Source organism: Spermophilus citellus (assembly GCF_964194105.1).
Source record: "Spermophilus citellus genome assembly, chromosome: 2".
Taxonomy (NCBI): domain Eukaryota; kingdom Metazoa; phylum Chordata; class Mammalia; order Rodentia; family Sciuridae; genus Spermophilus; species Spermophilus citellus.
Window position 1 is genome coordinate 210,808,339 of NC_138183.1, and position 13,438 is coordinate 210,821,776.

Consider the following 13,438-nt stretch of genomic DNA (forward strand, 5'->3'; position numbering starts at 1 on the left):
GAGGCCAGTCCTCTGCCTTCAGCATTGCAAGAGAGGCAGTGGCTGGGTCAATCTGAAAGGCTGGCTCCAGCAGCAACGGGCAGAAGATGTGCCCCCAGAAAAGCAGATTCCCCATCCAAGCCATATAAGCAGGGTGCAGCCCCTTTCTTCCCCAGGTGACAGCATGAAAGGGCAGCCCCCAAACCTGAGCTCTTAGGGGCTGAGATAAAGGCTTAAATAATTGCCCACCTTTAACCAACTGGAATAGAGCTGGAATAGGCTGTTGAAAGCCCCCTGCTGGACTAGGCACTACCTCCTTAGTTGCTGGATCTGGGAATGAGAAGAGGCCAGAGAGCAGAGAGGGCACTCGAACTTGGGTAGTATTTAAATATTTGCACCAGCAGTTCAGTTGCACTGGCATGTGCTTGCTGATTTACCAGTTTGGCCATGTGTTCTGTCCTAAGGTTTTGCTTGGGCCAAGCTGGGGCATGGAGCAGCCTCACAGACCCCAGGGGCCTCCACCATGTGCCAGCCCCTTGGAGTCAGGTGTCTGCACTGCTTCAAGAGGAGGTGGGCAGGGCAAGCAGGGCACAGCCAGGCCAGGGAGCGAAGCGGGGGCGCAAACCTGCTCTCCCTGCTCCTCTGTGCCTCCATCCAGGTCGTCCGCAGACTCGAGCTCAGGCTCTACTCCCTGATCATCTACCCGGGGAAAAGAGGAAGTTGGTGAACCAAGAGGACTCAGGAGGCTGAGAGGCCAGAGGGCTTCCCAGGAGTTGGGGGACCTGTGACCACTTTCTTCCAAGGATGAAAGGCAGGGGAAAAGCCTCAGGATTCCAGAGCAAAGGCGTCTCACTCTGGATGGTGCATGTAGTACTTTCAACCTTAGTACATTTAGCTTCTCTATCTGTAAAATGGGTGAACAATAGAGGCCTAACACCTGAGAACCATTTTTCAAGGTGCCCAGTTGAAAGTTGGGAAGTGGGTGAGGAAGATGGGAACATCTGAATCTTAAACACATTTGAGGGCAAACACTTGCTGGGGGACAATACATCCTCTGCCTTCTTCTCACTGCCCTTGCCCTGGGGCTCTGGGTGCCCTGGGGGATGTCTGAGCTCGGTGGGTATTAGGTAGAGGCTGGGATCCTGAGGAGTGGGGACTTCCCAAAGGTAAACAGGGAATATATAGTTGGGAAGACATCATGTGGACAGAATAAGAAATCATCCATTCCAATTATTTCCAGCTGGACCCTGGTCCAGAAGGCAGAAAATCGGCAAGAAAACTTCTTGTGGAAGGATGAACTTTGTCATATTTCAAGCTTCCTTGCCCATGGGCTTGTGAAAAGGCCGTATGTTACGTTTCTTTGCTTTGGGCTAGAATTATATTTACTTACCAGTAGAACACTGATGCCTTTGCCAACAAGAGGACTACTTGATAAAACAGTGGGAAGACAAAGGATTACCGAATAGTTAAGTAAGAAAAAAAAAAAAAAACTTTCATATCATAGGTCTATTGTGGATGGGGGGGAGGTGATTTAAAAAGTCCTTTAGGGACAGAAGTCTAGAGCTATGACTTTTAAACTTCCTCATCTCCCAAGGCCCTTCCAGCTCTGGAGTCCTTAATAAAGACAGCACCCCTTCACCACTGCTCTGGCTAAGAAAGGGTCTTTAGGGACCTCTGTGACAGGCTATCATATTTCTGAGGGTTTGGTAGAATGTTGGGGTGCTGCTGGATTATCATGGAGAGGTAGGCTGATGCAATTTTCAGAACCTTCTGGGGCAGCTAGTGGGGGGAGCAGTCTGTCCTGCCCACGTCCTTACACTGAGGGCCTTCATGTTCTAGGCTAAAGATGTTCCACACTTTTCCCTATTTTTAAAAAATGTAGGTTCACCCCTTGCAGGCACAGAAACCTGAGTCAGGCCTCACCTACTGGCTAATTGGGTCCCAGAGTTAAAGGTTGGGTGGGCTGAGGCTGGCTGGCCAATGAGATTCTGTTGGCCCAACAAAGCCATGACCATTCCAGCTGCTCTGGAACAGCAGGAAAAGACAGGAATTGAGCAGTGTCAGAGGCTGTACTACATTTCCTGACTTACATCCAAGTTAGGATTAAATTGTGGGTGCATATGGAGATGGATGGCTGTGGCAGCTGCCCCAGGGGCTGGCAGACTGCGGCCATCAATCCTGTGCTTTGTGGAATGGCCTTGGAATACATGTATCTTAAGCAAAGGCAAAGTTCTTACTCCTTTTATTCAAGAAACTTGATTTGGTTAAAACAATGCTAAATAAATACCTAGTTAGTGAAAGGCTTTTATTTTCCACGGTTCCTGAGAGGGTACACCTTGCTGTGAAGCTGAGACCTAATTTCTAGGAAGGCACTAAATTGACTAGTATTACTTTCATGAGAAGCAATTACAATCAATTTCTCTCCTTTCAAAGCTCCCATTTCACTCATAAGAGCAAATTAGCAGCCCGTTTAAAACAGGGATTATTCACCAGGAATTCAGCTTTGGCCACAACCTCAGCTCGTACTGAATATCATTGGGGAAGGTGATGACAGCATGCTTTGTCTTTCTGAGAGAACCATGAGATGACACTGTGCTCTGCTGCCAGGAAGGAATTCTGGGAGCTACCTGCTTCAGTCCAAGAGGCCTGTGTTGGCAATGCAGTGTCCCTTTAGGGCTCAGATATGATCCAAAGTTGGGACAGAGCTATCTAGACCCCACTACAGAATTCCAATTGGCTACCACACAACAGAGAGAGGAGCCCTGGTTCTCTGAGTTGGGTCCCTGGGGACAGGGTAGCAGCTGGTGGAGGCCAGGATTGAGAGGTAAGGTAAGAATGGACCAGTGAAGAGGAGATGGAAACGATGGTGGGAATTGAGATCCCAGCATGATGCTGCCACCAGACCCACATTGGCATCTGGGAGGGGACTCAGAGTCCTCTCCCTGTCTCCACCCCTGGAGTGGTGTGACAGCCACCCACGTGCAGAGATGTAGGTGAAAGAGGCACTTCAGGCAAGCTCCTCCTTCATTTGCCCACCAACCTCGGGCCACCAGAGCTCCTTCCTCTTTCTTGCTTTTAGTTTCATCCCAACCCAGTCTAGAACCAGACAGAAGGGCACCTCACCCCACACACTAAGACAACAATCACACGAGCCAGTTCCTCTTGCACAGCTCGCTCTCCCATCTGCAGCAGCCCAGTGGCCTGTGTGTGCTATAGGGGAGAGCCTGTGAGCTTGTGTGTGGAGCAGGCCCCAGACAAGGAGGCAGACAGATCCCTCCCACCCTAAAGCCCTGAAAAATAGCCCCTCACACTCAGCTGCACCACCATAAAGGGAATGAATCTGAGAGAGTCATGGGCAGTTAGTGGAGGGAGGCCAGCATTTCTGTCCATCCCCCCAGCCCCAGGTCCTAGAAGGACCTCTTCCCCTGGCACATGGTACCTACACTTTGGCTTGCGAAGGGGTACTGGGTGCACCTCGGCAGTGATGGTTTTAGGCAAGAGGAGCTGTTCCTTGGAGCCCCAATCTTCTTCCCACTGCTTCTTAAACTTCTCTTCCTCTTCCACGATCCTGAAATTAAACCCCATACCTGTGATTTGAGTCAGAACCTTTGCAGGCCTAGCTCCTGCCTACCTGAGAACCCCAACCAGCCTTGGAGTGGCCTCATGGTTCTAATGTGGTGAGGAAGGCCGGCCCTGGAGCTGATGTTCTGAGTAAACACCTAAGTTCTTATTGCCCTGATATAATGGGCTGTACTAGGAGTGTGGAATGGCTACAAATAAAGGAGGAGCTACTAGGGGACAGAGGGCCAGGTAAACTGGGCCTAGAGGTGACCTCTGGCTGGCCACACTCCTGGAAGCACACTCATGAGCACCACATGTGCAGGCACACACAAATCCAGGATACTCACTGTTCCATCTCCTTCCGGTATCTCTCATTTTCCTCTGCTGCCTTCTGGGCAATTTCCTTTCTCCTCCTAAAATAAATGCAGGTAGGCATGTATGAGTCTATGCAAGAAAATCTTACTATTCCTTATAGCTGATTCCTGATTTGAGAAAAAGTTTTAAATGTTTTCTGCAGTCTCCCTTCCAAGGATGCTTACACCAGCTTTGATGCTGAGCAAGTTGTCCAACACAAGTCTGAGCAACAACCTGTGCTCCTGGGAGATTTTGTCTGGCACAGCTAGGCAGATATTCTGTGCCACAGGAGATGACTGGCAGGTTCACATGAGGGCCACACTCCATGTGTTCCCCTCCAAACTCTTAGATAAAGTGACTAACAACAAGCAGGACGTGGACTGAGAGAGGGTCCTCTCAGAGGAGGGCCCAGCCAGATCCCAGGCAGGAGTTGTTAACCAAGTGTGGCTTTCCAGGTTAGTTCTTTGATGCTGGAGATGGGGAAATCCCTTTTCCTTCCTTCTTCAAATACTTATTAAGTGCTGAGAATATTTCTGCATTTGGATTTTGACTGTGGTTTTTCTTTTATGAATTGCTTGCCCCATATATTTTCTCAGGCCATCATTTTAACCACCTGGTGGGGAGTGGTTAGCACCACAGGTGGGTGATCCTCTGGGGACTGCCAGGTTCTTAAGTCAGCTTGTCTGGATGTGAATCCCAGCTTGGTCATGTGTGACTTTGGACCCAAGATGCTTAACCCCTCTGAGCCTGAGCTGCCTCACTTATTAAACAGGTTAATACCATCTGCCTCCCAGGGCTGGCGTGGGGATTAAATTAAATAACATAAGCAAGGTCCTAATCAGCATCAGCCATGTGGTAGGTACTCAACATGTCAGTGCTGCTGGTAGGAGTCTCATTTCCCATAGTCCTGGAGTCTGGAAATCAGAGGCTGTCCTCAATAAGGAGGGAGGAGCCTGGTGGTCTGAGGCAGAGGATTGATATGCTGACCTGCCGCTTAACCTATTTGGTCTGAGGACAGCCCTGGAAGTGGGGATGAAGTCTGTGCAGGAGCAGAGGACAAGAGCCAAAATGGGTGGGGCAAAGGCAGTCTGGGAAGGTGGGGGCCTCCGGATGGCCACTCACTGGCGCTCCATCTCCTGCTGCTCCTGGAGGATTTTGTTGGACTCCATGGCCAGCCGCTTCTGCATCAGGAGCTCCTGCCGCTGCAGCTCGCGCTGCCGTGCCTCTGCCAGCCGCTCGCGGTCAGTCATGAACAGCTCCCGGCCCTGGTGGGGAGAAAGAGGCCCTTTGCTCAGGCCCCTGGGAAAGCTGTATATCACAGCCATGGCTTTGGGGGGCCAAGATTGGGTTGCCTTCTCAGTGCCGTGCCTCCCCGTGTATTGCAACTCTGGAGGTCTCTGACCCAGGCTTCTTGCTGGGCAGAAGCCCTTTTTCTCTACCATCAGTGTTTCAGGCCCTTGGCCCTTTCTGGGAGTGTGTGGCAGAGATATGAGGTCATAGGTTATGGGTCAGGGGTCATGGGGCCCCCACCACCTCATTCTGGACTTACAGCTCCAGCTACAATGGAGATGGTCAGGCTGCGGCTACTCTTCAGCACGTTCACAGCCTGTGGGAACAGGAGGTCAGTCATCTGGGGTCTGACAGATAGACCAGGGCAGTCCAGGCAGAGACCACAGACACCATGGTGGTTGGGGTGAGCAGTGGGGTGGGAAGGTGATAAGGCCAGCAGATAAAGACCCTCACATCTTACCTCCTTGTGGTCCAGGTTACAGAAGTCGATGCCATTGACTTCAACGATCTGGTCTCCTGTCTGAAGGAGAGATGGAGAAGGACTGATGTGTTACACTCACTCATCTGGAGGAAGGGCTCCTCCATGGTGCCAGGTTTAGGTGCTGAGTCTAAGTGGCTGCTTAACAACTCTTCCCAATGAGTAAAGCAGTCGAAAAATTTTGATGGGGCCCTGGGAGGGCCTCAAGCCCACCCTGTCATGTCTCCATTCCATAACTATCTTATTGGATATCAAATATTATGCCATTTGGGTCACTCACCTCCAACCCCACCTCTGCAGACAGGGAGCCAGGCTTCACATGGCTGATGAAGATGCCCGGTTTCTGGACTGGGCCACTGGAAATGCTGTGAAAGGTGGGAAATGTGGATGAAGCTCTACCCTCTTTGCTTGTTCCCTGAAGCACTCGCTTGTTTTCCATGTCCTGTCTATCACCCTCTATCTGGGCATTCAGTGTCCAGGAAAGAGTTCATCCATGAATTCAGGACCCACAGACTCCATCTCTGTCTCCCTTCTAGCCTGATTTCCACTGTTCCCCTGGGTTACAGACACAGAAAACTACTTGTAATTCTCCCCACCCTATCCTCACCCATTGTACCACATGTGCTGCTTCTTCTCTTTCTAGAACTTTCCTTTCATACCTTATGACTCAAATACTATCTCCTTTAAAATTTTTCAGTAGATCCCTTATTCTATCTCAAGATTGAGCAAGTACCCCCTCCCTGTGCCCCCAAAACCTCTACAGGAAGGATGGCACTTGCTCATTCTTTTCCCTGCCCTAGATCTGTAGCAGATATCACTAAGCAACTATAGCACTCTTTCCAAGCAAGCTGGACACAGCTTTAGAATCCTTTGCAGAGCCAGGCACAGTGGTGCATGCCTATAAATCCCAGCATCTCTGGGGGCTGAGGCAGGAGGATTGAGAGTTCAAAGCCAGCCTCAGCAACTTAGGGAGGCCCTAAGAACTTAGTGAGACCCTGACTCTAAATAAAATATTTAAAAAGGGCAGGGGATGTGACTTGGTAGTTAAGCACTCCTGGGTTCAATTCTTGGTACTAAAAAAAGAGAGAATACTTTGCAGAACAGTACCCCAGGAAGCCACCTACTAATTGATTAGAGATGGCACAGAGAGGAAACCTATTTGCCATCCCTGACGCAGGATGTATCTCCCTCAGAGTCCTTTTCAGCCTATGTGGCACCTATGCATTTGGCTTCTATGTTGGTATCATCTTCCAGAAAGGAAAGATAAATTTTTATCACTTATAAAATATTGAATAAATGTGAAGGAATGGAAATAATCAGAATAACAAAAATAATAATAACCATCACTTATTAGCCACTTACTACCTGCTAGGCACTAAGCTTAGTACTTTGTTTACTTCTTTTGCAATAACTTTGTGATATGGGTATTATGCTCCCCTGTTTATAAAAGGAAAAACTGAGGCTCAGAGTGGTTAAGTTAAGTGGTTCAGGTTCTGGAGCCTGTGCACGGCAGGGCAGGGCTGGAACTGACCAGGGAGTGACTGTGGCACCTGCATACTTGATACAGACTCCTCGTGCCTGTTTGGAATTCCCTGACTGCCTCTTAAAGAAAGCCATGAGATAATCTGTGACAAGAGAACTGTGACAGAGATGCCCAGATGGGTAGTGTCCTTTTGCAGTGAGTCAAGGGCCCACCCAAGGACCATGGCTCTGCCTCTGGGCCTCAATTTCCTCATCTGTAAAATGAAAACTGCTGGAGCTGTCCCTCTGGCTCTGGGTGGCTGCGAAGCTCAGAGTGGAACTCAGGCAACAAGAAGTGTCATCACTGGTGGACAAGTTACCTCACTAAAATTGCATTGCATGTAAATATTCTACTCAATAGTTTCAAGTGTCCTCAGATGCAGCAGTGAAGAAGGGAAGAGGCATCAGGAGCCCGCTAGGGTTTACCTGCAACAACTGAGCCTAAGGCATGCTGCCACCCACCTGCAGCCAAGGCCCCGTGAGCCCACCAGGCTAATGAAGACTTTTTTCTCCTTGTGTGCCCGTGTCCCAGGAGAACCCAGGCTGCCTCTACTGCCCTGGAGGAGGAACAAAAGCAGGTCATTGGGTGTCAATGTACATGCAAATAGCCTTTTGAGCTTGTGATATCTTTAGGGTAAGTACTGCCTAATTTTCACAGGCAAGTTGGTCATTCTGCCCCTGGGGTGTGGGTCTGCACACTAGCTAGGCCAGCCGAGGGCCCACCACTCCACAGGAGCTTTCTGGGTGTCCTGGAGGCCCTAAGATCATGTCCTTAGAGCCAACCCTCCCTTAAGACCAGCTGCCCCTCCTGGAAGTCCACTCCACCAAAGTGCCATCACAGTGGGTCCTGGCCCTTACCCCAGATTCTGAAACAAACTGATCCACATACAGCCATTTGAGGGGCTCCTCAGGAGAGCTGACAAGAGGAAAAAATAGAACAAATAGTTATTAGAGATGATTTAGGGACCAGGCCCCAAGTCCATATCTGCCTCATTTGTAGCCTCCACTGGACCAGGAACAGCGTGACCTGGGGGTAGAGGAGTAAGACCCCAGGGCTGATACCAGGACCTTGGAGCCACAAGGAAAGAGTGTTACGAGGAGGGTCTCACTTACCTCTTCACAGGGATCAGGCCGATGTCTGTGGGAGAAAAGCATTGGGGTTAGGGCAGCTCCCTGCCCTCTCTGTCCCTGCAGGAGCTGAGTAACCCCATTGTCTGCTCCAGTCCACAGTCACTGAGCCCCACCACCCTCTGGTCTCACTTACGTCTCACTTTGATGGACACGGTCTTCTTGGTTCTTATCAGATTGATGACCTCCTCGTGGGTGCAGGAGGAGATGGAATATCCATTGATCCGGACAATCTCATCCCCCACCTTGGCCACAGAGAGAGGGAATAAGCACTAGGTAGAGGGAACATCTGGCAGCAGGAAAAGCCCACCACCAGGTGCTCATGGCCAGGCTAAACCTCTATATGTGCCCTATTCCTTGTCACAAACCAACCCACCCCACACCAGCCCGAGGGATCCCAGGGCAGGTGGTACTTCCTTTTGCCCCATTTTACAGATGAGGAAACCAAGATGGGGAGTGAGGAGTTCAGTAGGACTCAGGTCTCTGTCCCCTCACTCTGGCATCCCTTTCACTCCACATGATTGTTATCATTAGGCCTGAGCCCCAAACCCATGGCTCAGGTCCCTCTTCTCAGAGCTTAGGCAAGAGTGGGTTGGGAGACATGGCTTGCAGGGCTAGCTGGGGATACATGCTGACATTGCCCCTGCTGGACACTACTGCTGCCTGGCACTCAAGCCCTGAGGATCAGACTGAAGCTTGTTATTGACTAAGCACAGAACTGAAGGACCCTCAGACATCAGGTGACACCTAGGCCCAGGGAGGTGATATTTTGTCTAAGGTCATGTAGGCAGGAGCCGCAAAATAGTAACTGGATCCTGAGTGCCCCTCTTCAGTCTGAGGCCAGTGCAGGGTATCTGGGGGTTTAACTCCAACCACATGTGCTGACGCCTTGCAGACTTGTTAATACATAGCTGGATGCTATGGGGGCTAAGGGACACACAGCCTCTGAAGGGCCCCACAAGCCAAGTCCCACCCTATAGCACTCCTACAGAGTCACCTCTCATTGTTGCCAGGAATGACCCCCTCTCTCTCTGGACACAGACCCCATTCTTCTTGGGGGAGGGGAAGTCCTGACAGAGGTGTCCAGAGACTCAAAAAGGCACAAAAGGGAGGAGCTCAGTAAAGAACTCTCTAGGTTTATGGGGACATCAGATTCAAGGAGAACTGCTGGATTTGCTCCTTATACCTAGTTTTCACAGCAAAACTGCAGGGCAGGAACTTGTGTGTCTGTGAATCAGATGAGGAAATGGAGGCCCAGAGAGGTGCGATAACTTGCTCAAGGTCACCCCATGAGCAAATAAGGCTGTCAGGATCCCAAGTCAGGTGTTCCTGACAGACAACAAGGCTTGTCTCTTGGGTGTCTGGAAGAAGAAAAGAAGGGCAAATGGCCAAGCCTGGCTACTGTTCCCTGCATCTTGTCCTCTCTGGATCCCTGCCACCTGTCAGAGCCTTCGAGTCCCACAGGAAGGCAGGGATTGCTCTGTCCATTATACAGCTGGGACAGCAAAGGCACAGAGAATCATTTTCTAGCCCTAGTAGATACAGCAAGTTGTACAGCACAGGCTGCCTCTGTGTAGGACAGAGACTTAATAAAGAATTCATTAATAAAGAAGAGCAGAAGAATGGAGTCCCAGGACTAAGTCCTATCAGAGGATCTGAGCCCCACTGGGGACCCAAGCTCATAGGTCAAATCAGCACAGGGTCTTAGGCACAGAACGCGCCTCTCCCCTGTCTTCCAGAATCTTCTCCCAGCTGTCCTCAGGCCTGAGATCTCCTTGGAAACATAAACCCAGGTAGGTCAATGACGCAAGTGTTTTCTCCCAAGCTCCTCTGAGTGAAGTTCCCTTTCTTGTTCCTAAAGGGAACTTGCCCAGGACCCCAGTAGGAATAAAATTCCCACAGGGTTCCTGGCTCAGGTTACAGGATCAACTTCCCTCTCCCTCTCCCTCCACAAAGAACCCTGCAAAAGGGCCTTTGTGCAGGCACCACAAAGATATGAACATCTGAGTGTTCGTGGAACAAAGGAGAGATGAGTCCATCAGCACAAGAAAGGGTGGATAATTCATAAGCCTGAGAAACAGCTGGGAAGGTAAAACCTGAGTTTCATTAAAATGTCCTCTCGCCCCAAGCATTGGGGCACTGCTGAGAAATGCTCATCTGAGGACGAGAGCTCGCCCTGGAAAAAAAGAGGGCCTCAGATGATGCCAAGAGAGGCGCTCATTATGTTTATTTCTCTGACTCTGTTTCTGGGCTGGAAAATGTGCCTCAGAGGAAAGGAATAATGAAGGGGTTGAAATTTCAGACGCCATCAGCGAGCCGTGAGACAGAGATTCAGAACAAAGCCATGTCTGTCAGCTCCCTATTTCCACCCCCCCTCCTCACTCTCTGGTACCATTAGCACTGGAGCCCCCTGAAGCCCCTGGCTTGGCCTCTGGGATTGCGATTTCGATAACAAACACTCTGGAAGCTCTGGGAGGTGGGGAGGGCCTCCTTTACCTGAACAGACAAAAACACAGCTCCAGGCTCCGGGAGGAGTGAGACCTGCATGTCTGCCCTGCTCTGCTCAGACATGGAGGAGCAGGGGCCATGGTGGAGAGGCACCCTGAGGTGTTAAAGGGAGATCTCTGGGTTGACCTTAGGAGACTCAGGTTCTAATCCCGGCTCTGCCACTCACTGGACTCCATACCTCTATTAACTATAACTGGGGATGATACACCTAATGCAAACAGTGAGAATCCATGTAAGCTTGTATCCAGCACGTTGTTACCATTCACTGTCTCCCTCTCTCTGCATATTTATGAAACACAAAGCACTTCTGTGTCAGGAAGTGTTGTAAGCTTTCTAATACTAATTCATTTTTGTTCCTTGTACAACCTGATGAGGTAGATTGTTTCATCATCACCCCATGTTGCGGATGGGGAAACTGAGGCCGGGGGTTAAGTCATTTCACCAAATTCACACAGCTTAATGAACAGCAAGGCAAGGTTTTGAACTGGGCAGTTCAGTCTTAGAGTCTATATTCTTAAGCATCATGCTACATTGGGCCTTCTTCCCTGCTGCTAAAGGTGACCTGTGCCAGGCTTCGGGTGCTGAACATAACTATGATCCTCCTTCAGGAAGTAGGGAGGTGGGGCCCAGTGGGGCAGCAGCATCTGGGACGAGGCAGCAGTTAGGTTCAAGAAAACAGATTGCCTGGGACCTGGTTTCTATGGAACTACAGATCCCTGTCAGGGCTCAGCAGCCTCTTCCTCTCCCAGAGGCTCAGGAGAGTGGGTGCCTGTACTGTACCATACCACCTAGCAGATGAAGGGGAGGCAGGAAGTCTGAGCCTCTGGGGCCCTCTTCCCTAGACTCTGCTCACTCACCTGGAGACCGACACTGTCTGCCTGACCTCCTTTGATGAGATGGGAGATGAAAAGCCCACAGCCAAATTCGAGGCCCCCACGCACGCTGAGGCCAAGGCCTTCGGGGTGCAGACGGTCCAGACGCACCTCCTTCAGCTTCCTGCCATGGTGTGGGGTGGGTTAGTGATGGCCCAGCTCAGCCTGACTGCCAGCACTGCCCAGCCCACTAGTGAGAGACTCAGTTCATCCCAGGATGACCTCTTCCACCCCTGCCTCTGGGCTAGTGACTCCTTCCATACCTGGAGCGCCGAGGGGTCAGCTGGTCATATTCCACCTGATGCTTCAATGGGATCAGTGGCCGGATGGCATCAAACAGTGGCAGGCGGTTGGGCTCATTGATGACCAGCTTCAGGTCTCCAACAAGCACAGTGACATCCATGGTCCTGCAGAGATATAGGGGATGCTTGGTGCCTTACTCCTGACCAAGACCTCTGACCCAGCCCAGCTCCCCACCCACTGGGCCCAGGCCTAGGAATTAAGAACTCTCTTGAAAGGTCCAGAACTTCTAACTCTGGACCATGAGCTATGGAAGAGCTTGTTTCTCTCACATAAGTGTCACAGGAAATCTGTGAGTTAGGGACTGTTAACCCATTCTGCACATTAAATCAACCAGGATTTCAAACTTGGCTCTGCCTATTCTAAAGTTCAGGATCTTCCCACACAGGACAGCTCTGTGTGAGACGTGATGAGCTGTCTCATCCTCTGATCTTCTAGTTTAATCAGCTGCTAAACTCTAGAAATTCCACCCTCAGTATCTTTCTTGTGCCTTCACGTAATTCAGACACCTCTGCATCTCCAGCTGCCTGCTGATTTGCCCACTCTCATGTAATCTTTACTAATATAAGTCATTCCCTTCTCAAAATCCTTCAATGGCTCCCTACTGCCTAGAGGACAAAATCCATTCTACCTGGTGGACTCAAGGTCCTCCATGACCTTTCTCCTGGAATTTCTCCACTCTGTGGCTCTACATGCTCTCAGGGTGCTCCAAGGTCTAACTCACAGATTATCTCTCATTCCCCATCCACACCCTATGCTTCCGTGCTTCTGAACTTCTGATGATGCTGAGCCCTCATCCTGGATGCCCTTCCCCAATATTTCACCATCCCAATTTCTTACTCTTCATAGCCTAGCTCAAGTTCTTCTGGCATCTCCCTGACCCCTCAGTTAGAAGTGAAAATTCCTTTCCTTAAATTCCTACTTTTACTTCCACTTACCAATTATTTTATTGTAACTTATGCTAGAGTTTCTGGTGCTTATAATGCCTGTTCACCTCCCCCGACCAGGCCACAAGTGACTCAAGGAAACAAAGTGGATCTTCTTCATCCTAGATCCTGCATGCTACCTAGCAACTGACAGGAGCTTATAAATGTGGGCCAAATGAATCAAAAAGCAGGTGGGTGACCAGAGACATCCGATGCAGTGGCCAGGGCCTGCTTTCATTTCTTCTTCTGTCCTAACAATTGCACCCTATTAAATATATCTGGCTGCTTTAAATCATCCCCCATGATTACAGTGATCAACTTAAGGGTGGAGTCCAGTCTGTTTTTTCAAGTGTACCCTTGACCTCTAACAGAGTCAAGAGCAAAGAATTGTATAGTTGCTAAAACAAGTTGCTGAAATGGCAGGTCCATTTGGCTCCCAGGAGCACGGAGCATCTGCTTCCCCAAGTTCCTCTTTCTTAGAACAGCTCATCCCAGGGCTCCCTGAGCATAGAGTACCCTGT

General features: G+C 50.2%; 1 protein-coding gene across 2 annotated transcripts in view; it reads right to left on the minus strand.

The window, feature by feature from the left end:
* The window catches only part of USH1C (USH1 protein network component harmonin), a gene marked incomplete at its 3' end in the record, with an annotated part of 42,844 nt that overhangs the window by 20,470 nt on the left and 8,936 nt on the right, over nt 1-13,438 (minus strand). For both annotated transcript variants that reach the window (XM_081282256.1, XM_081282257.1), the window contains exons 3-15: nt 11,955-12,098; nt 11,677-11,815; nt 8,448-8,556; nt 8,297-8,321; nt 8,042-8,099; nt 7,646-7,740; nt 5,943-6,027; nt 5,645-5,704; nt 5,444-5,500; nt 5,017-5,159; nt 3,888-3,953; nt 3,423-3,547; nt 605-678 (exon numbers count right to left, since the gene is read on the minus strand). In XM_081282256.1, coding sequence (XP_081138382.1) covers nt 605-678; nt 3,423-3,547; nt 3,888-3,953; nt 5,017-5,159; nt 5,444-5,500; nt 5,645-5,704; nt 5,943-6,027; nt 7,646-7,740; nt 8,042-8,099; nt 8,297-8,321; nt 8,448-8,556; nt 11,677-11,815; nt 11,955-12,098 — 1,180 coding nt within the window. The remainder of the gene's footprint in view (nt 1-604; nt 679-3,422; nt 3,548-3,887; nt 3,954-5,016; nt 5,160-5,443; nt 5,501-5,644; nt 5,705-5,942; nt 6,028-7,645; nt 7,741-8,041; nt 8,100-8,296; nt 8,322-8,447; nt 8,557-11,676; nt 11,816-11,954; nt 12,099-13,438) is intronic.